This window comes from Labeo rohita, chromosome 18 (genome assembly GCF_022985175.1).
Source record: "Labeo rohita strain BAU-BD-2019 chromosome 18, IGBB_LRoh.1.0, whole genome shotgun sequence".
Classification (NCBI taxonomy): Eukaryota; Metazoa; Chordata; class Actinopteri; order Cypriniformes; family Cyprinidae; genus Labeo; species Labeo rohita.
In genome coordinates, this window is record NC_066886.1 from 4,613,550 (window position 1) to 4,634,227 (window position 20,678).

Sequence of the window (20,678 nt, forward strand, 5' to 3'; positions counted from 1 at the left end):
ATGAATATATAAGATCAAGACTTGGATATTAATAATTAATATTTTGTTTTGTTTTTTACGTTGTAAGATATATGTTAGGTATTTGAATTGATTTCCACAGTTTATTTTATATCAAGAAATTAAGACATTTTATTTACAGCCTGTTCACTTTTTTATTTTTATTTAATTTATTTAATAATTGTATAATTTTAAGAAAATTCAAAAGTGCCAAGGCTGGTTTAAAATTTTTCCAGAAGTTTTTTTTTTTTTTGTCGTCCAGCCATTTTTATTGCCCACAGAGTAAAAACTATTTTATTTTATTTTATTTTATTTTACTTTATTTTATTTTAAGAAAATACCAAAGTGCCAAGATTTCAGTGGTTTGTAATTGGTAGGTTTTTTGTTTTGTTTTGTTTTGTTTTGTTTACCCATTTTTATTGCCCCCAAAGCAAAAACTATAACTATAGGTGATTTGAGGTGTCATTCATGTTTAAGTGTCTGACTGAAATGGGACAGATTTGTGGACAGATTATATAAATTTATTTTCACAGTTTATTTTATATAGAGAAATTAAGACTTTTATTTTATTTTATTTTATTTTATTTTATTTTATTTTATTTTATTTATTTTAAGAAAATACCAGAGTGCCAAGATGTCAGTGATTTGTAATTGGTAAAAGTTTTTTTTGTTCACCTATTTTTAATACACACAGAGCAAAAACTATAACTATACATGATTTGAGGTGTCATTCTTTTCTGAGTGTCTGACTGAAATGGGATAGATTTGTGGACAGGTTATATGAATTTATTTCCACTGTTTATTTTATATCAAGAAATTAAGACTTATTTTATTTTATTTCTCTGAAGAACATTCCAAAGTGCCAAGATGTCGGTGGTTTTTAATTGGCTTATGTTTTTTTAACTAATTTCTATTGCCCACAGAGCAAATACCATAAGTATACATGATTTGATGTGTCATTCATGTTTGTGAATCTCGCTGAAATGGGTCAGATTCGTAGAATTAGTTGACATTCACCAGTGCAGTATCCCGGGGCAGTACTTATCAATGAGAGACTGATAATACGACCTTAGACTCTCCACGTCCGGTAGTTCAGTGCTCTTTGTGTACAAATCAAACTTGCTGTCAGAGAAAAGACAAACAGACTCATGTTATTGATCAGTGAGAGGTCAGACCTTCAGTATGTGGGTCATACAGACACTTAAATAAGATCTTAAGACATACTTAAACTCTTTGACCCAGGGTAGCATCTGCAGGTCTTTCTCGTTGCATAAGTGCATGTAGTCTCCGTTGGAATGCCAGGGGTAGAAGGAGTGGAAGCGGATCATGTAAAGACCCTGTTGGAATTTGGGAGTGTTGTGTATAAATGAAATCACATTGTTTGTGTATGTGTGTTTTAGTTGTTTGCGTTTCAGGTGAGCTGTGTGACATTACCTCCTCAGGGATGGTGCATTTGTTGAACTTCATTACCCGGTATAGATACTCTAGAATAGAGCAAGAACAGTTTTCATTTGGTCACTTCAGCAGCAAAAATTCAAAAGTCTGAGGTCAGTAAGAAATGTTTTTGAAATTGCTTTTTTTATTTTTTTAAATCAAGGCACTTATTTGAACAAAAATACAGGAAGAACAGTAATATTGTGAAATATTACGATTTAAAATACTTTTTTTTACAATTTAAAATGTTTTTTAATGTAACTGTTTTTGAGCAGCAAATCAGAATATTAGAACAATTTCTGAGGGATCGTGTAACTGGGGTAATGATGCTAAAAATTCAGCTTTAAAATCACAGGAATAAATTACATTTTAAAGTATATTCGAATAGAAAACAGTTATTTTAAAAAATAAAAATATTTCACAATTTTACTATTTTGGCTGTACTTTGGATCAAATAAATACAGGCTTGGTGAGCAGAAGAGGCTTCTTTTAAAAACATTAAAAATCTTACTGTTCAAAAACTTTTGACTTGTAGTGTATTTTAAAATGTCATTTATTCCTGTGATGCAAAGCTAAATTTTCAGCTTCTCACTCCAGTCTAAAGTGTCACATGATTCTTCAGAAATCAGGCTAATAATATGTTAAAAATTGTTGTACTGCTTAATACTTTTGTGGAAACCGTAATACATTTTTTGATGAACAGAAAGCTCAAAATAGCAGCGTTTATTTTAGATTAACATGTAAATGTTTTCACTGTCACTTTAGACACAGTTTAATGCTTCCTTGCTTCCTTGACAAAAACAATTCTTTCAATGAGACATTAGATGCAAAGATCACTCAAATCACTCACCATCATGTCCCCAAGACATCAGGATATTATCAAGTCCACATTGTGGCTCATAAATCCCAAACTCTGTGCTGCAATGAGAGAAACATGCAAACACCACATAGTTAGTTAGAATGCGATTCGATGCATTTTTTTAATTTTTTAAATAGTTGAAATAAAGCTTAAATAAATACTAGATGGGGAGCGGGGAACTTTAGAAATGTTATTTGCAACTAACTGAAATAAAATGTTTAATCTGGAGTATAAAAACTACTAGAACTGACATGAACATAAATATTTTTTAAAATCCCAAAACTAAACATAGAATAAACATACATTTGATATAAATATCAAAAACTAATATAAAATTGTATCAAAATATAAACCAAAAAAAAATCACTATAATATTATTTAAATAATATAGATGATAGAAAGGTGTGGTGCTGTACTTGAGTGTAGGGTTCTTCTCATCTGGATTGGCTTCAAATGATGAGTTTCTAAACACTATTGAATTCTGAAACTTGCATCCCACTGGAAATGTGTCTCCAACTACAGCCCACTTAAACACACATATACATTCTGTATATTATTTATCCCGTGCGACCATTGTCGTGCGTTTTTTTCTTTTTTTTTTTTAAATAAACTGTGGTTGGATGCATTTGTCTCTCACCTGTGGCTCCCCATACAAGGCCATGATTTTTCCAACATCATGGATCAGACCTACTAGCTGAAACCAGTCTGCAGATGGTTAAAAAGAGAGATTTTAACATTTGACCAAATATAAATAGCTTTCACATTTAGAAGCCTTGCAGGTCTGTATGTATTGATCAGAAACTTCACCAAAACAACTTCAGGTACGTGTTATTGTAAAACACAGTCTTATCTAAGTACACCAAGGTGACGTCTGTAACCTTTGTCCCCACTGATCTCTCACCTTTATCAGGATGCTCCCTGCGGATTCCCTCGGCGGTCTGGAATGCATGGAAAGAGTTTGGGAAGTCAACGTCAGGGTCGGATTCATCAACAAGCTCATCCAGGGCATCGATGTTCTCCATCATGGTCATGCTAAAGTGATTGCAGTTCGCCCATTCCTGGTGCTGAAGGTCAGAGGTGAGAGGTCATGTTAAGTGTTTGTGCTTGTCTGGGTCATCACAGAGCTCCCTGATTTTTTTTTTTTTACTCCAGAGAAATGTGCAGTTTAACTACAGTAGAATAAACCATACTAGGCAAGGAAAGCTTGCAATATATGATAATGTACTGATATAGAATTTATGCATTTCCTTTAGTAAAAGCAAAATCCAAATTTCAGTGTGTGTTTGTTTTTTTGTTTGTTTGTTTGTTTTTATAAATCAGTTGTTAGCACAGACCTGTTACCTGAATGGACATGCACACAAAATTGTATTATTATTTATTATTGTTTTTTTGTCTGGTTTTGATACAGAGCTTAATTTTAAAAAGTACTTAATGAAATAAATAAAAAACATAACATTTTAGTATTTATTTTTATATATGTAAACTATATGAAAAAAAAAGTTTTATACTGATACAGAATTTATGCATTTCCTTCAGTAAAAGCAGAATTAAAATTTTTTTAATGAGTTGTTAGCACAGACCTGTTACCTGAATGGACATGCACAGTATTTTTTTTTTTTTTTTATTATTATTTTATTTTATTTTATTTTTTGTTTTGTTTTAGTTTCAGTATTTATTTTTATATATGTAAACTATATGTGTAAAGTGTGAAATTTTTTTTTTTTTTTTAATTTTCAAAAATCATGCACTTTATTATGTTTTTAGTATGTTAGTTAGCTATATTATTATTATTTTTTTTTATTTTTTTTTTTATTTTTTTGTTATTTTTACTTAATTAAAATAACCCAACCTCAGTTTGATTGAGATTCATTGAAATGCACAATAAAAAAATATTTTTGAAAATTGTTAAAAACAGAGTTATGATAGACCAACCTTCTGTTTGACAAAGTCCAGTGTTTGGTGCGTGTGCATCAGCTTGTATGTATTAAACACACGGTCAAAGAGAGCTCCACTCTGTGTTAGAAATGTACACACATCAATAATAAGAGGGTTTTATTAAAAGAAATGATGCAAGAACATATGGATTAAAAATATTCATAGCTCCATGTTTTACCTCAAAGTTTCTGAATTCTGATTTGTCTTTCTCCTGACATTCGGGGCGATATGCCAGAGAGGGATCCGGACCCTATTAGTTAAAGTTTGCATGTAAGAGATACAACTAATAATGCTGAACATTGCAAAATAATCAAAAAGGATCAAACTCATTCATGTGTAATGCCTACAATTTTACACACCATTGTGGAAATTATGAAGCATGCATGTAAATAATTGTCTGAATGTCAGGTACGTACCAGGTTCACCACCCTCATGATTCAGCTGAGATTGTGTTGTTGAGGATGAAGGAGGATGTTGTGTGTTTGGCGTGTGTCTGACTGCTCTATTTATCAGTGCTGCACGTATGGGGTCTCTGAACTGTAGTAGGACAACCTAGTAACACTTTAACTTTCTCCTCTTTACTTTCTCTCTTAGGCTTCCACGGGTCTGTCAGTGTGTAAATGTGTATTTTGGAGTGCTCAACACTGGCATATCTTGGCCCAAATACATACTGTATCCTACAGTGACTAAGGGATTTTAATTTAATAGTAATTTAGAGAATATTACATTACAAGTGTATGTTAATTTATTACTATACAGAGGGTTAATAAAGGTTAGGCATCAGTCAACATAGTAATTCAAAGTAAAAATATGTATTGAATTTTTTGCTAATTTCTGAATAATATTGTCTTTTGTAAAGGTTAGGATTAGTTTTGGGTTGACTGATTCCAGTAGCTTTGATTTTGTAGTTTCTAATTATCTCTGTTATCTAATTATATCTCTAGACTGTTTTATCTGTGCTTCGCTGTTTTATCTGAACGAACAGAGACTTCAGACTGGCATCATGATAAGAGTTATTCTTTGAATTTGACTTTGTAAATACTGAACTGTCTGTTAGTCTCTGGTGCCGAGAAGCATAACAGCACATTTTGGGTAATTTGGAGTTTACCATTTATATTTTGGGAGTTGATTTAAAGACTATTTTGTGTGTGTGTGTGTGTGTGTGTGTGTGTGTGTGTGTGTGTGTGTGTGTGTGTGTGTGTGTGTGTGTGTGTGTACAGTACTAGATTCCACCTCAGATTTTATTGGCTGATCGTTTGTGGGCGAGCCTGTGACGTGTTTGGTTTATAGCATTTGCGCCCGATTCACAAGTTTAAAGCTAACTTCTGAAACACACACTCATTCTGACCTCTACAACATTTCATTCTTTCCTCATCTTTGGCAGGATTTTTATTTTTGTTGACATATTTGGTTGTGCAGGGCTCTTAAAGGGATAGTTCACCCAAAAATTAAATTTCTGTCATTAATTACTCACCCTTATGTCGTTCCAAACCCGTAAGACCTTCATTCATCTTCAGAACACAAATTAAGATATTTTTGAAATCCAAGGTCGAAATGTCAAGGTTTTTGGTACATTTCTGGACCTTAAACGTGATAGGACCCTTGTTGTCTGTGGAGGGTCAGAAAGCTCTTGGATTTCATCAACAATATCTTATTTTGTTTTCTGAAGACGAACGAAGGTCTTACGGGTTTGGAACAACATGAGTGTGAATATTTAATGACAGAATTTTCATTTCTTACTGAACTATCCCTTTAATTAAATTTTATTATTAAATGGCCCAGTTAGCCCCTGCTGGTAGATACTATAACTACACCGTCTACCTCTCAAAGCATCTTTTTCTATTAACAGCCATTCATAATATTCAAACTGCATTTTTTTCCCCATTATATTATAGTAGATGTTTGATTGGAAATAACTTGGTAGCAAAAGTTGACAAAAGAACACAATGTATTATACATATTAATGTATTTCATATTTTTCTTGTAACTTCACCATTTTTTGTGTAATGTTTCAGGTTAGCAGCCAGCAGATGGCAGTCTAACATTAAACTCTCCTGAGTGGATGTCACACAAGGAGAATGTAAGAAGGGGTTTGAGGTAAGAGAGAGACATGTGACTAAATAATGTCTTTTATAGGCCCTGCTTCCAAGTAAAAAACACTAAATGTGACCCTGGACCACAAAACCATTCTTATGTAGCATGGATATATTTGTAGCAATAGTCAACAATACATTGTATGGGTCAAAATTATCGATTTTTCTTTTATGCCAAAAATCATTAGGATATTAAGTAAAGATCATGTTTCATGAAAATATTGTGTAAATTTTCTACCGTAAATATACTGAAACTTAATATTTGATTAGTAATATGCATTGCTAAAAACTTCATTTGGACAACTTCAAACCTTTAAAGTTTTTCTCAATATGTTTTTTTTTTTTTTTGCACCCTCAGATTCCAGAATTTCAAATAGTTGTATCTCACCTAAATATTGTCCTATCTTAACAAACCATACATTAATGAAAAGCGTATTTATCTCAATTTAGAAAAATTGACTCTTAAGACTGGTTTCGTGGTCCAGGGTCACATATGTCAAATTAATAACAGTATGTCTTAAAACTCAGTACAGTAACAATAGGCAAAAATACCCTGATTGCCTACTAAATAATACTTTTATTTAGCAAGGATGCTTTAATAAGATCAAAAATGATAGTAAATGCATTTAAAATTTATAATTTAAAAAAAAAAAGTTTTTTTTGTTACTTACTATTGATCAAAAATCCTGAAAAAAAAATTTTCCATTAAAAAAAATGTTAAGTAGCACAGCTGTTTTTAGCACTGGTAGCAATAATAATAAAAATAATAATAATAATAATAAATGTTTCTTGAGCAATTTAGCATATTAGACTGATTTCTGAAGGATCATGTGACACTGAAGACTAGAGTAATGATGCTAAAAATGTAGCTTTGATCACAGGAATAAATTAGATTTTAAAATATATTCAAGGCAAAGAATGTTAATAATATTTCATAATATTTCTGTTTTTATAAATGCAAATGCAGCTTTGGTAAGACTTCTTTTAGAAACAATAAAAATGTTTAATGAAAGCAGTAAGCCAGTCTAGTCCATGTAGTACATTGATTTTTACCACAGTTAAGGTTTTTTACTCCAGCATCGGTGTAATTGTTTTTTGGGTCATGATAATATCACTTGTGTCACTCTGACTCAGAAGGTCACAGTGGTAATGATCTGTTCATGTATGTGTTTGTATTCTGCCCACATGACACTTACAAACAAAACAATAACCATTTGAATTTGTTCTGTTTATTGAAACAGATAAATCATACTAAAATACACAGCATTGACACATAACTACAAACATCCAGTCATTATACACTTGCAAAATATGTACACAAGCTTTTGTTAACTTAGAATTAAATAACATCTCTTCCATTCAAGTCAATGGCATTAAAGAAAGTGATCGATCATGTCGCTTTTAAAGTGCTTTATGTTTAATAGTAACATTTGACCTATATGTGAACATAAGGATAGCAGACATTCCACCGCTGACACTATGACAAACTGAATGTGTGTGAGAGTGTGTGTTTGTTTGGCCAGAGGGTTGCGTTTATATTTGTCGCCCATGTTTTATTTGTATTTGTGATTTTATGTTGCGAGACTGGCATGCGCAACGTACACCATCAGACAGTGTTGAAAGTTTGAGAGCTTTATGGATGAAGATTTGACGTTTTAAAAGTTTAAATGGGGATATACAGTGGTCCCAAAAGGTATGTGAACACTTAAAGTGGCTGTGTGTAATTTTTCGAAGTGAAAATACTTTCTCCAGTTCTACTGTAAAGTGCAGAGACGGCACAAGTAAGACTTTCATTTTCCAGAAGAGTGTAAACAGTGTGGGTCTGTGACGCTTGTAACATTACTCTGTTGGTTTGGGCGGCCCAAAAAGTTGACATTGGCTCAGCCAAAGGTGTGAGTTTGGGGGCGGGACTATCTGTTTGGCCAGCCAATGGCTGATGGGGGGAGAGTTCCGGAAACCTGTTTGAAAACAGTTACTATTATGCTGACAAAATATCAAACCGAATGGTATCGGCAAGAAAATACTGAGCTTTTCTCAGAACTAACTACACATTCTAAGCCATTTTTGAAATTTTAAACAACTTGTGTAGCTCTTTTAATTTCATTTGAATTCAATTTAAGTTATTCACTGAAAAAATAGCCATATGGGGCCTTTAGATGCAACATGTCATTGTGACACCAATAATCACTGAATTACAAAAAACCCAAATGCATTTTGTCTTCAATTCAAACAATAGTGTTTTTAACTGATTTCTTTTTGTGCTAGCTTTCTTTTAAGTAAACACCATGCATTTAGATTCATAAATAACTGCAGCTTAAGTGTCCATATACAGGATGTTTACTCTTAAGGTGTTCACATTGAAGCTCTGTTCGGCTTTAGGTGGCTCAGTCAAAGACGATTTGTCCTGGCTTAGAGAATGAGAGATGGTGTGGGATTACTGTGAAGATAATGAAGGTTCAAGTCGCTTCACTACAGAAGGACATGAAGTTTCAAAAAAACAGCTTAGGTGGGAAATATTAAGACTTTCACTTGAATTTGACCTTTAGAAAAGGACAACTGATTATTAAAGTGGGACACATAATGTTTACTATTTATTCTTTTCCCTGAGATCCACTAAGTTGTTTTTTAGTAGTGTTTTCTATTGGCTCCAAAGTCACATTACTTTAAGACATTAAAGAGGACAATACATGCTGAAATTAAAGCTTCAGACGTACACTACCAATCAAAAGTATTTGAACAGTAAGATTTTTTTTTTTTTTTTTTTTTAAAGAATTCTCTTCTGCTCATCAAGCCTGCATTTATTTGATCCAAAGCACAGCAAAACAGTAAGTTTGTGAAATATTTTTACTATTAAAAAACTGCTTTCTATTTGAATATATTTTAAATTGTAATTTATTCCTGTGATTAAAGCTAAATTTTCAGCATCATTACAACAGTCTATAGTGTCACATGATCCTTCAGAAATCTAATATGCTAACATTCTATCTAACATTCTAATATTCAAATCTAACATTCTAATATGTTGATGTACTGTTCAAGAAACACTTTTGAACAGTTGAACATTTTTTTTCAAGCAGCAAATCTGAATATTAAAATGATTTCTGAAGGATCATGTGACTGAAGTAAATTCAGCGTTGAAATCACAAATGAATTACATTTTAAAATGTATTCAAATAGAAAACAGTTATTTTGAATAGCAAAAATATTTCACAATTTTTGCAGTATTTTGGATCAAATAAATACATTAAAAATCTTACTGTTCAAAAACTTTTGACTGGTAGTGTATCTGCAGAGCCGTAGATGCTACACACAGTCAGGAACGGCACAGGGTTTCTCAAACTTTCCCTCATTTACACTTATTGTTATTTCTTTTGGCATTTATTTTTCTGGGATTTTCTAACATCTTCCTTACTACTATGAAAAGCAAGGCCAAGTTTCTGACAATTTAAATAGAAGCTTGCATGTTAATGTTGGCGATCATACCGTATGTTAATGTTAGATGACATCAGAGTTGTAGAAGTTCATAACGAGTTGTTTCTGTGGCTCAGTTGCAATAAATGCTTGTTTAGGTGAAGAAGCTTAGAGTTCTTAAAGTTACAGTAAGCACATTGAACTCTTTTATTTCAATTTGATTTCTCAAGACAGGACGCCTGTGAAGTGATTACGCCAGTTGTTGCCCGCTGGTGTCTGTGGTCTTCTATTGTCACATTTTTGGATAGGGTTTCACATTGTGTTTACTCATAGTCTTATCCATAACTATGTGGACTTCTGGGATTGATCGGCGCGTCTTGCCGTCCGCTTTGTCCGTTCAGCTGGTAGAGACGGTGGCTGAGGTTTTGTACCTGGCAGGTGCCGAGGATGCATCCCACACGCATCAGCTGACCGCGTGACCCTCTGAAGACATGTCGTCGTTCCCGCAAATGGTCCCTGTTTTGATTGGCCGGCATGTTGGTCTGTTTCGGCAGGGGTCCTTTATGCAGGAGGGCCCTCCAGACCGCACGGCGCTCTCTTGCCCCGGCACTCAAAGCTGTTGAAGGAATGGTGATGGTTTCCATAGTGATACCACCCCGTGTTTCTGGAAGCTTCCCGGGTTTGCTGGGAAAACTCGATCTGGTGAGAGAAAGAGGAATAATCTGGTTGACACCAGTGGAGCCCAAGCATGTGCATTCAGACATTCACATAGAAGCTGACGTGGTTTAAGTATTAAATTAGAGCCATGGCAGCATTAGGACCATTTTAGGTGGAGTATGTGAAGCCTGTTATTAATCAAGCATTTCTCTGGCTGTAGTCCGAGTTATTTGCGGCATGCACTAATATTCCCTCTCTCTGGGACACAGACTCCCTCATCTGCTTCCCTGTCTTCAGTCTGGCTCCTCAGGAGACATCGGAGCAATCGGTTTTTGTTAGAATATCGGTAAAAATTAAAGAGAGGCGATGTAAAATTGACAGACTGAGGTCTCTGCACTGTTGGAGGGATTCTGTGGCTGTTTGGCACTATATTTTCTATTAATTTAGTTGTTTTATATGTAAACTAGATTTAAAAAAGTTTTGTCAAGACAAACGTTTTAGTTTGCTTGAGTAAGCTTGACCAGACCTTTTGAAAAAGTTTTAAAAGTTTGATGATTTTCAGTCTAAAATAGATTGAAGATTAAAGTATATACAATACAGTGTCAGATAGATGTTGCTAGCATGTTTTTATCATGATTAGCAAGTTACTAGCATGTTGCTAGCATGTTTCTATCATGATTAGCAAGCTACTAGCATGATTCTAGTTACTAGGCTTGGCAAGCGATAGATAGATAGGTAGGTAGTATGTTGCTAGCATGTTTTTAGCATGATTAGCAAGTTACTAGCATGTTGTTAGCATAATTAAGTTGCTAGCAAGTTGCTAGCATGTTTCTAACATGTTTATATCATGATTAGCATGTTACTTGCATGTATTTAGCATGATTGTCAAGTTATTAGCATATTGCTAGCATGATTAGCATGTTGTTAGCATGTTTTAGCATGATTAGCAAGTTACGAGCATGATTCTAGTTAGGCTTGGCAAGCGATATATAGATAGATAGATAGTATGTTGCTAGCATGTTTTTTAACATGATTAGCAAGTTACTAGCATGTTGCTAGCATGATTAGCAAGTTACGAGCATGATTCTAGTTGTTAGGCTTGGCAAGCGATATATAGATAGATAGATAGTATGTTGCTAGCATGTTTTTTAGCATGATTAACAAGTTACTAGCATGTTGCTAGCATGTTTTTAGCATGATTTACAAGTTACTAGCATGTTGTTAGCATGTTTTTACCATGATTGTTAGCCTGTTTCTAGCATAATTAGCCTGTTTTTAGCATGGTTAGTAAGTTACTAACATGTTGCTAGAATGTTTCTAGCATGATTAACATGTTTTAGCATGGTTAGCATGGTGTTAACATTTTAGCATGTTGCTAGCATGTTTCTAGCATGATTAGCAAGTTACTAGCATGTTGCTAGCATGTTTCTATCATGATTAGCAAGCTACTAGCATGATTCTAGTTGCTAGGCTTGGCAAGCGATAGATAGATAGGTTGGTAGGTAGTATGTTGCTAGCATGTTACTAGCATGTTGTTAGCATGATTGGCAAGTTATTAGCATATTGCTAGCATGATTAGCATGTTGTTAGCATGTTTTAGCATGATTAGCATTTGTTTGCATGTTTATATCGTGATTAGCAAGTTACGAGCATGATTCTAGTTGTTAGGCTTGGCAAGCGATAGATAGATAGTATGTTGCTAGCATGTTTTTAACATGATTAACAAGTTACTAGCATGTTGCTAGCATGTTAGCATGTTTTTAACATGATTAACAAGTTACTAGCATGTTGTTAGCATGTTTCTACCATGATTGTTAGCCTGTTTCTAACATAATCAGCCTGTTTTTAGCATGGTTAGCAAGTTGCTAGCATGTTGTTAGCATGTTTCTACCATGATTGTTAGCCTGTTTCTAGCATGATTAGCATGGTTTAGCATGGTTAGCATTGTGTTAACATATTTTAGCATGTTGCTAACATGTTTCTATCATGATTATCAAGTTGTTAACATGTTTAAGCATGATTAGCAAGTTACTAGCATAATTAGCATGTTGTTAGCATGTTTTTAGCATGATTAGCAAGTTACTAGCATGTTTCTAACATGATTAGCAAACTACTAGCACGATTCTTGTTGCTAGGCTTAGCAAGTGACAGATAGATAGATAGATAGATAGATAGATAGATAGATAGATGGATAGATTGATAGAAAGACCAATTGTAATTTGTTTCAAAGTTAATCTTGCATGATTTTTTAAAGTGTAATGGCACATTAATTGCCTAAATAATATTATTTTCCGAATTAATTCGAAACATCTGCCATTGTTCAGTCAGACAGGTTGTCCCGTGGCGTCAGTTGAGCCAGACACTCACATGTCAGACCCGCTTAAACACTGTTGTCTTGTGCTTTGTGTTTTCTGGCTCATAAATAAACTGGCACTAACACCCATCATGTACCTGGCAGAGATCTACATCCCTGCCAAACCTGCAGGTGAGGGAGATTATTTGAGATTTTCTTTTTAGGAAATGTCTCCTGAATTGTTAGCTGTTTGTACAGCATTTGAATTTGTTACATTTTATTGATGTGTTTATTTAAATGTTATGTATTTATGTTTATGAATATTCAATGCTGACATAATAACACTAATAGCAAATGTTACTAAGCATGACACCTCAGTATCTGTATATATGTTTGAATGTAATTTTCAGTGGGTGTTATAAGCTGTGTGTTTATGTTGTGCATTAATGTGGGATATAGGGTAATACTTTAAATCTAATCTGAATCAGAATGTTTCTGAACAGGATTAGTCTGGACTGGCAGTTTCACAAAGTTTCAAAAACACTTCCGATCACTGTCTCTCAGCTGTTTCTGGTCATAAGGAGCATTTAATGGTTATAACATTGGTCCACTGTAAACCTTTGTTTAGCGCTTGGTTTGAAGCCTGTGATACTACATCTTTTAAATTTTTTTTTAAATTTTAGATTTATAATTTTTTGCAGCAAAAATGCATTAAATTAATCAAAAGAGACAGTGAAAACATTTATTATAATGTTATTATAAAGATTTCCATTACAAATAAATGCTGTTATTTTGAATTTTCTATTCACCAAAGACCCTTGAAAAACAAATGCATCATGGTTTCCACAAAAATAATAAGCAGCACAGTTTTTACCATTGATAATAATAAGAAATGTTTCTTGAACAGCAAATCTGCATATTAGATTGATTCTTGGGGATCATGTGACACTGAAGACTGGTGTAATGATGATAAAAATTCAGCTTTGCATCACGGAAAGAAATTACATTTGAATATATGAAGATGGAAAGCAGTTATTTTATAATATTTCACAATATTACTGTATATTTACTCTATTTTGGTTAAATAAATGCAGGCTCGAAGGGCATACAAGATTTCTTTCAGAAACAATCAAAAAATAAAAAAACAGTACTTGCAATTTATGTTGCTTGCAAAAATTAAATAATTAAATAAATAAATAAATTCTGTTGTATAAAGAATCTTTTAGGTGCCAAATGTAGGGCCCTATGAAATCTGTTTTATTTTTCCCATTTTTTCCACTTTGTTTCAATGGTTAAATAAAAAAATAATCAAAAAGCATGTCTAATTAATTGAAATTATGAAACTTACACAATTTAACAATTTAATGAAAGTTTAACAAAAATTAAATTAAGGCTGGATTCCATTTTAATGGTTTCATTGAATTTTAATCAAAAGCATTGCTAATTATTTTTATAAATGTATATATTATTTTATTTCTTTCTTTTCTTCAGAAATACTGTTGTGTATTTACATTTTTTCTGGCAAAAAAAAAAAAAAAAAAAAATATATATATATATATTAAAATATTCTGGTAAATATTCCTTTAAAATATTTTTTTAATAATAATTTTATTATTAGTAGCAGTACTTCTATCATTACATTAAGTAGTATATTTCTGTCATAGTTTCTTCAAGTTAAACCAAATGTTTATTTTGACAGGTTGCTGTAAAGACCTTTAAGTTTCTGTACGTATAAGATATGATGGTAGTTTTTCTCAAAATAAACGGTAAAATACTCATGAAGTGACTCTCAGGGCAGTTCTAGAGATTATGTTTGTGTTCATGTACTCATATATTGAGATGGCAGAGGTTGAAAACACTGTGAACGTCAAGTGTGCTTTGAAACCACATATCTGCGAAATTCATTCACACAGAGCCAATGTCACGTTTTGATTTATGTGTACTGACCTACTTTTGATTTATTCATCCAAAATTTGGAAAATTTCATGGCATTCCGCATTCTACAGTAAATTCCATTTTTAAGACTCTATTCCGAGATTCTGTCCGCATCATGAAAATCATAGGGCCTACAAATGGAGTAGTTATACTTATAGCAGTTATAGTAGTTTCTGCTAAACTTGAGTTGAAGTGAAATGTTATTGAAGTAGATCATTTATTACATGCCAAACTCGTTTCAGCTCCACGAGCACCACTGCGGGCAGCTCCTGAATAGGTGGCATTACGTGGTGTGTTGGAGCAGTTTTAATGAGTCTGGTAGCAGAACCGGAGATGTGGAACCGTCGGGGCTCAGGGTCAGTACAGGTCTCTGTGTGTGTCTATGTGTTTGCTTGTACATATCATTGAATGTGAGCCAGAGTCAAAAAGACTAAACAAGCCCGGAATTATTAGAGTTTCCAAAACACACTCCTCATTTAACATGCACTACACACACTGCTTACCAACAAAACACACAGCTTTTCCTCTTGTGAAGGTCACCATCAGACTAAATGCAGGCAAGCATTTCCTGAACAACACAAATGCACACCTACGTCATTAAGAACTTTGTTTTAGGTTAATTATTTTGTGGCTCAGAACTCTCGTCTAAAGTTCTGTCTGTCTGTCATTTTAGCATTCTGTTTGTTTTGATATTCTATCATTCTGTTTATTGTTCCATCTATAAACCCACAAACTTAAAGACTTTTGACCTATTTTTAAACTTTCAACAACTCTTTGTCAAGCCAGCATTCAAAATCTATATTGACAAACTTTTTCTATTCAGAAATTTAAACTTACATTTAAAAAAAGTTCTTAATTTTTTTTTATTTTTTTTTAAATGTCAGTTATTTTCAGTTGTGCATTCTTAAATTTAAATTTAAAAATCCAAGTCTGCATCCTGTTTGATGCCACATTTAATTTTAAATTTAAATTTAATTCAAATTCAGGAGTTCTTTTATCAGAACTTTTTCCTTTGATCTAGTTTCAAGTTCCGTAATTCTTTCATACCTGCACTTTGTAATTAGTTTCCTTTGCATTACAGTGATGAAATTCGGCTTCTTATCTTGATTAGTTTGACAGATTTTGTTGCAGTTGTGCACACGATTAGATAAAAAAAGCTCCTATGGATCATAAACGTATTTTGAATTGAAATCAGGCCAGAGAGCAGCAGCCAGGCACAGTTACTCAATCACCACGTCCCAGCATAAGCCCTTCTAAGCCTCTGCCCCAAGCTAAAGTCCTACTGTTTCACTGCTCCATTCATGCAATTCAGTCTAGATTACACACACACACACACAGAGGTCTGTGACTATGGAAGACAGCGAGTATACAGGGTGAAGAGTCTCTTGGATTGTAGAGGAAGAAGAGGAGATGTATTGTGATGTTTTATTCTGAAGACTAGAAAGAGGAAGTCTGGAAGTTTCAGGTTGAGAGCGTTCCCACATTAGTGCCCTGCATGGGGCCTGAGAGAGTGATGTTAGCATGCACAAATATCCATCTTAATCACACAAACTGTTAGGAATGATGTTGCAATCCATTCACTGAGAGGCACATTTTTAAAAACAGTACTAGAGGGGCTAATTTGGTGGGAAAACTGCTTAAATCCACCTTACGTAAATTCATTGTGCCCTTATGTGAGTGTGTGCGCAATAGAGGATTTAATTTCCAGTTGAACATTAAAGTCCTAAATCAGTCTGTGTTTGTGACCTCACACCGTCTGTTTGACCTTTTCTCACATTAGGCACACAATGCGTGCTCAGATTTATTCTGTAAGCTTGTTTCAATTTTGAAGGCCATGGGCTCATTGTTCAGTGGAAGGAATTGCCTCAACCCACCAGAAGGGGGAGCCGCTGAGATGGTGTTCAATCAGAAGTGACATCATTACAAGATCCCAAACCAGCAGGTGAGCTGACCCTTAAAAGGTATGGGGATATAGTCCAAAAGCTACTTGCATGTTCATTTTGCAACATTTTTATTATATTATCTATTGTTTTACCATTTAAAACCTACATTTTGTGAAATGTTTTGCTTTAAGTGTGCTTGTATAGAATTAATTCCACTTAATTTAATACTTTAATGAAATTTCGGAGTAATGCAATTTAATCCAAGTTTTGCAGGTACATAAACTGTGTTGAAGGCATGACTGCTGCATCTTGCAGGTCAGAATTAGAAATAGCCTGGTCCACATCATGACTAAGCAGTCACGATGGGGAAATCCGAGAAAGTACGTTACAGGTGGCACGTCTCTCTTGCGCTCTCTGTGCCAAATGCAGACAGTCAAGTGACACATACTATCTCATGGAGAACTACAGGTCACACCCACACGCGCATGCACATGTTTGGCAAGCCATTTTAACATGTATTGTGTAACTAACCATATTTTTGTGAGTAGTTTTTGGTAACACTTTATTTTAAGTTTTCCTTGTTACGCATGTTACATGTACTTACTATTATAATAACAATAATTATGCATAATTACATTCAAGTAACCCTAAGCCTAACCCTAACCATATAGTAAGTACGTGTAGTCAATTAATATAACTCAGTGCTTATGTATAATTACACTATAACAACAACGCCTTAAAGTGTAACTTTTTTTTTTTTTGTTTTTAGTATCTTCATTTACACTAGTAAAGTAACTCAATGACTAGTATAATTTTCAGTTTCACCAGTCCCCATTTTCCAGATACTAATACGTACATACTACCTACCTACCTTTGCTACTAGTTACTATATCAAAAGGATTTAGTATCTATTCAAGTTTTACCAATGTTTATTTATGAGAAAGTAGTATCGTAGGGTTAATTCAGGATAATTTGGCCATTTAGCCCAGACATCTCATTGGAAACAAGTGTCCCAATTTACCTCAGTTCACACCACCTGGTAAGTAGTAGTCGCAATTGCTATAACAACTATTGAATAGTTGAAATTGAAAGAAAAAGATGAAAATTCACTATTAGATTATGTCAAAGCCATTTAAAGGATTACTATTAAATATGGTGTTAACACTTTACAGTAAGGTTTACAATTAGTTAACTACTTGCATAACTAATGCATTACTAAAATCACAAGTTGTGTTTGTTACAATGAATGACTGTTAAAGATTAATAAATTGTGTAATAAATGTTCATTCATGTTAGTTAATACATTAACTAATGTTAACAAATGACACCTTATTGTAAAGTGTTACTATGGTGATCTAACAATAGATACTAGTAATGAATGTTAAAATGGCTTGCCATGAACATACATATTTAAACTTTAACTTGGTAATCTGTGATGTTTGCATTTTGTCTGTTTATATAAGAGTAATGGTAACACAGTTTACAGGAAGGTTTTATTTGTTTCCATTAGGTAACCTGAATTAACAATAAACCATACATCTACAATATTTATTATTCCTAAATGTTATTGTTATTCCTAATTTCAATATTTGATTTTAAAAATGCTTTAGTAACAGTTGTATCTGTTAAATTAGTTCATGCACTGTGAACTATCATGAGCAACTGTAGTTTACCAACTAACATTATTGAAGATGTATAGATATGTAAATAAATTTCTAAGCATGGTAACGTATTAATTAGTGCTTACGATTTTGGTACCAGATTCATTTGCATATTTCCAAAGCTTAGTGATCGTAATATTAAATAGAGGATATCGATCATAGTGTATATAAATGTGAAGCATGGCGTCAGAAGTGACCGGGCGGCGCCGGTGTCCCGCGCGTCTCTCACCTGTTGCGCAGCGGCAATGCGAGTGTTTGCAGAGGCAGCAGAAACACACAAACGAGCAGCAGGGATTTCATGACAGCAGTGTGTTATCCTCTAAAGTCCCAATGAATTAAGTTGAGATGATGTTCCTCAGTTCAGATAGAGACGCGCAGCTGTGGATGAGAGAAGAGGAGAGAGTCGTTTACTTACAAAGCTCGTAAAGTTATAACGAAAAGCTACTTTAAAAGAGAAAAGAAACGTATTCACTGCTTACTTTAAAAGACAAACTAATATTGAGAGGATACCGATGTATCCCGTTCATTTCATATTATCACACGTGTGTAAGACTTGAAATCGCGGATTTTTAAAAACCTCCTGTGCGTGATGGACTTTGATTTATTTGGCTGGAGAAACTCTCAGCAGTGACTCAGAAAACTCGAGTCTCTCATGGATGGAGCAGATGCTTAAATACTCAGAGGGAGGAGACACGGATAACTGACACTCCACATGCTGCACTTGGTACAGTTATCTTGAATCAGTATCCTCCTTACAGCAGCTAATTATTATATAGCACGGTTGATGACAGTGTGTTTTCTATTAATAGTTCTAAGACTCCACACCTCGCTTTTTGTCATCCTTTTTTTTAAAGAAAGCCCATCCTTTGCTATTTTCTACCATAGCAAATGAGTGAAGGCGTGGCCAATATGCTAATGTAAACATAATAATAGATGTGTATAACGGTATTGATACGATTTTTGATTAACTATATTAATTATTCAAGAGCTGATAGAACAATAGAAAGCTAAAACTATAGAAAAAATAACAGTATGATAGAATTATAGATAGAATGATCTATCTGTTGTAGATAGGTGGAACAACAGACCGATATAAAACAATACAACGATAGATAAAATGACAGAATGATAGATAGTGAGATAGATCGGACGACAGATAGAACAACAGAATGATAGATAGATGAATAGAACGACAGAATGATAGTGAGATAGATCAAACGATAGATAAAATGATGGATAGATACACAGATACAAACGACCGATAGATAGATCGAATGACAGATAGATAGGTAAAATTACAGAATGATAGATAGATACATAGAACGATAGATGGAACGACAGATAGATAGATAGAACGACAGATAGATAGAATGACAGAATGATAGATAAAATGACAGAATGATAGATAGATATAGATAGATCGAACGACAGATAGATAGAATGACAGAATGATAGATAGATATAGATAGATCGAACGACAGATAGATAGAATGAATGACAGAATGATAGATAAAATGACAGAATGATAGATAGATAGATAGATAGATAGATAGAATGACAGAATGACAGATAGATAGAATGACAGAATGATAGATAGATAGAATGACAGAATGATAGATAGATAGAATGACAGAATGATAGATAGATATAGATAGATCGAACGACAGATAGATAAAATGACAGAATGATAGATAGATAAAGATAGATCAATAGATGGATAGATAGATAATGACAGATAAATAGAACGACAGAATGATTGATAGATAGATAGATAGATAGGATGAACGACAGATAGATAAAATGACAGAATGATTGATAGATAGATAAATAGATATAGACGAGATAGATAGACAGACAGACAGATAGATAAAATGCTAGATAAATAGAACAACAGAATGATAGATAGATCGATAGATAGATAGAACGACAGATAGATAGATAAAATGACAGAATGATAGATAGATAGATAGATAGATAATGACAGATAAATAGAATGACAGAATGATTGATAGATATAGATAGATAGATCGAACGACAGATAGATAAAATGACAGAATGATAGATCGATGGATGGATAGATAATGACAGATAAATAGAACGACAGAATGATAGATAGATAGATAGATAGATAGATAGATAGATAGGATGAACGGCAGATAGATAAAATGACAGAATGATAGATAGATAGGAAGATAAATAGATATAGATGATATAGATAGATAGACAGACAGATAAAATGATAGATAAATAGAACAGAATGATAGATAGATCGATAGACAGATTGAACGACAGATAGATAGATAAAACGACAGATCGAATGACCGATAGATCGAACAACAGATACATAGATAAAATGACAGAATGATAGAGAGATAGACAGACAGACAGACAGATAGATAGATAGATAGATAGACAGATAGATAGATCAAATGACAGATAGATAAAATGACAGAATGATAGATAGATAGATAGATAGATAATGACAGATAAATAGAATGACAGAATGATTGATAGATATAG

The 20,678-nt window shown here is 33.4% G+C and overlaps 2 protein-coding genes across 2 annotated transcripts; both read right to left on the reverse strand.

Moving 5' to 3' along the window:
- Positions 1 to 236: 236 nt before the first annotated feature.
- On the reverse strand, positions 237 to 4,732 carry miox (myo-inositol oxygenase). The gene is made up of 10 exons (XM_051135428.1): positions 4,642 to 4,732; positions 4,404 to 4,475; positions 4,223 to 4,303; positions 3,192 to 3,354; positions 2,928 to 2,995; positions 2,707 to 2,816; positions 2,282 to 2,349; positions 1,432 to 1,481; positions 1,222 to 1,334; positions 237 to 1,119 (listed from the first exon to the last, which is right to left on the reverse strand). Exons 1-10 carry the CDS (start codon positions 4,657 to 4,659, stop codon positions 1,011 to 1,013), a joined length of 852 nt encoding a protein of 283 aa, XP_050991385.1. The 5' UTR covers positions 4,660 to 4,732; the 3' UTR covers positions 237 to 1,010.
- Positions 4,733 to 7,551: 2,819 nt separating this feature from the next.
- Positions 7,552 to 19,009, reverse strand: adm2b (adrenomedullin 2b). The gene is made up of 3 exons (XM_051135429.1): positions 18,638 to 19,009; positions 18,388 to 18,536; positions 7,552 to 10,428 (listed from the first exon to the last, which is right to left on the reverse strand). The coding sequence occupies exons 2-3, from the start codon at positions 18,456 to 18,458 to the stop codon at positions 10,065 to 10,067; spliced, it is 435 nt and encodes a 144-aa protein (XP_050991386.1). The 5' UTR covers positions 18,459 to 18,536; positions 18,638 to 19,009; the 3' UTR covers positions 7,552 to 10,064.
- Positions 19,010 to 20,678: the final 1,669 nt, after the last annotated feature.

Excerpts from the sequence above, each read along its gene's own strand:
- miox (XM_051135428.1), bottom strand. Across the intron at positions 2,996-3,191 it reads CAGGGAGCATCCTGATAAAG|ACTGGTTTCAGCTAGTAGGT; the intron begins GTGAGAGATCAG and ends AACCATCTGCAG. Across the intron at positions 1,482-2,281 it reads GATGTCTTGGGGACATGATG|AGTATCTATACCGGGTAATG; the intron begins GTGAGTGATTTG and ends GCTCTATTCTAG.
- adm2b (XM_051135429.1), bottom strand. The coding sequence starts at position 18,458 with ATGAAATCCCTGCTGCTCGTTTGTGTGTTTCTGCTGCCTCTGCAAACA. Across the intron at positions 10,429-18,387 it reads GCATTGCCGCTGCGCAACAG|ATCGAGTTTTCCCAGCAAAC; the intron begins GTGAGAGACGCG and ends TTCTCTCACCAG.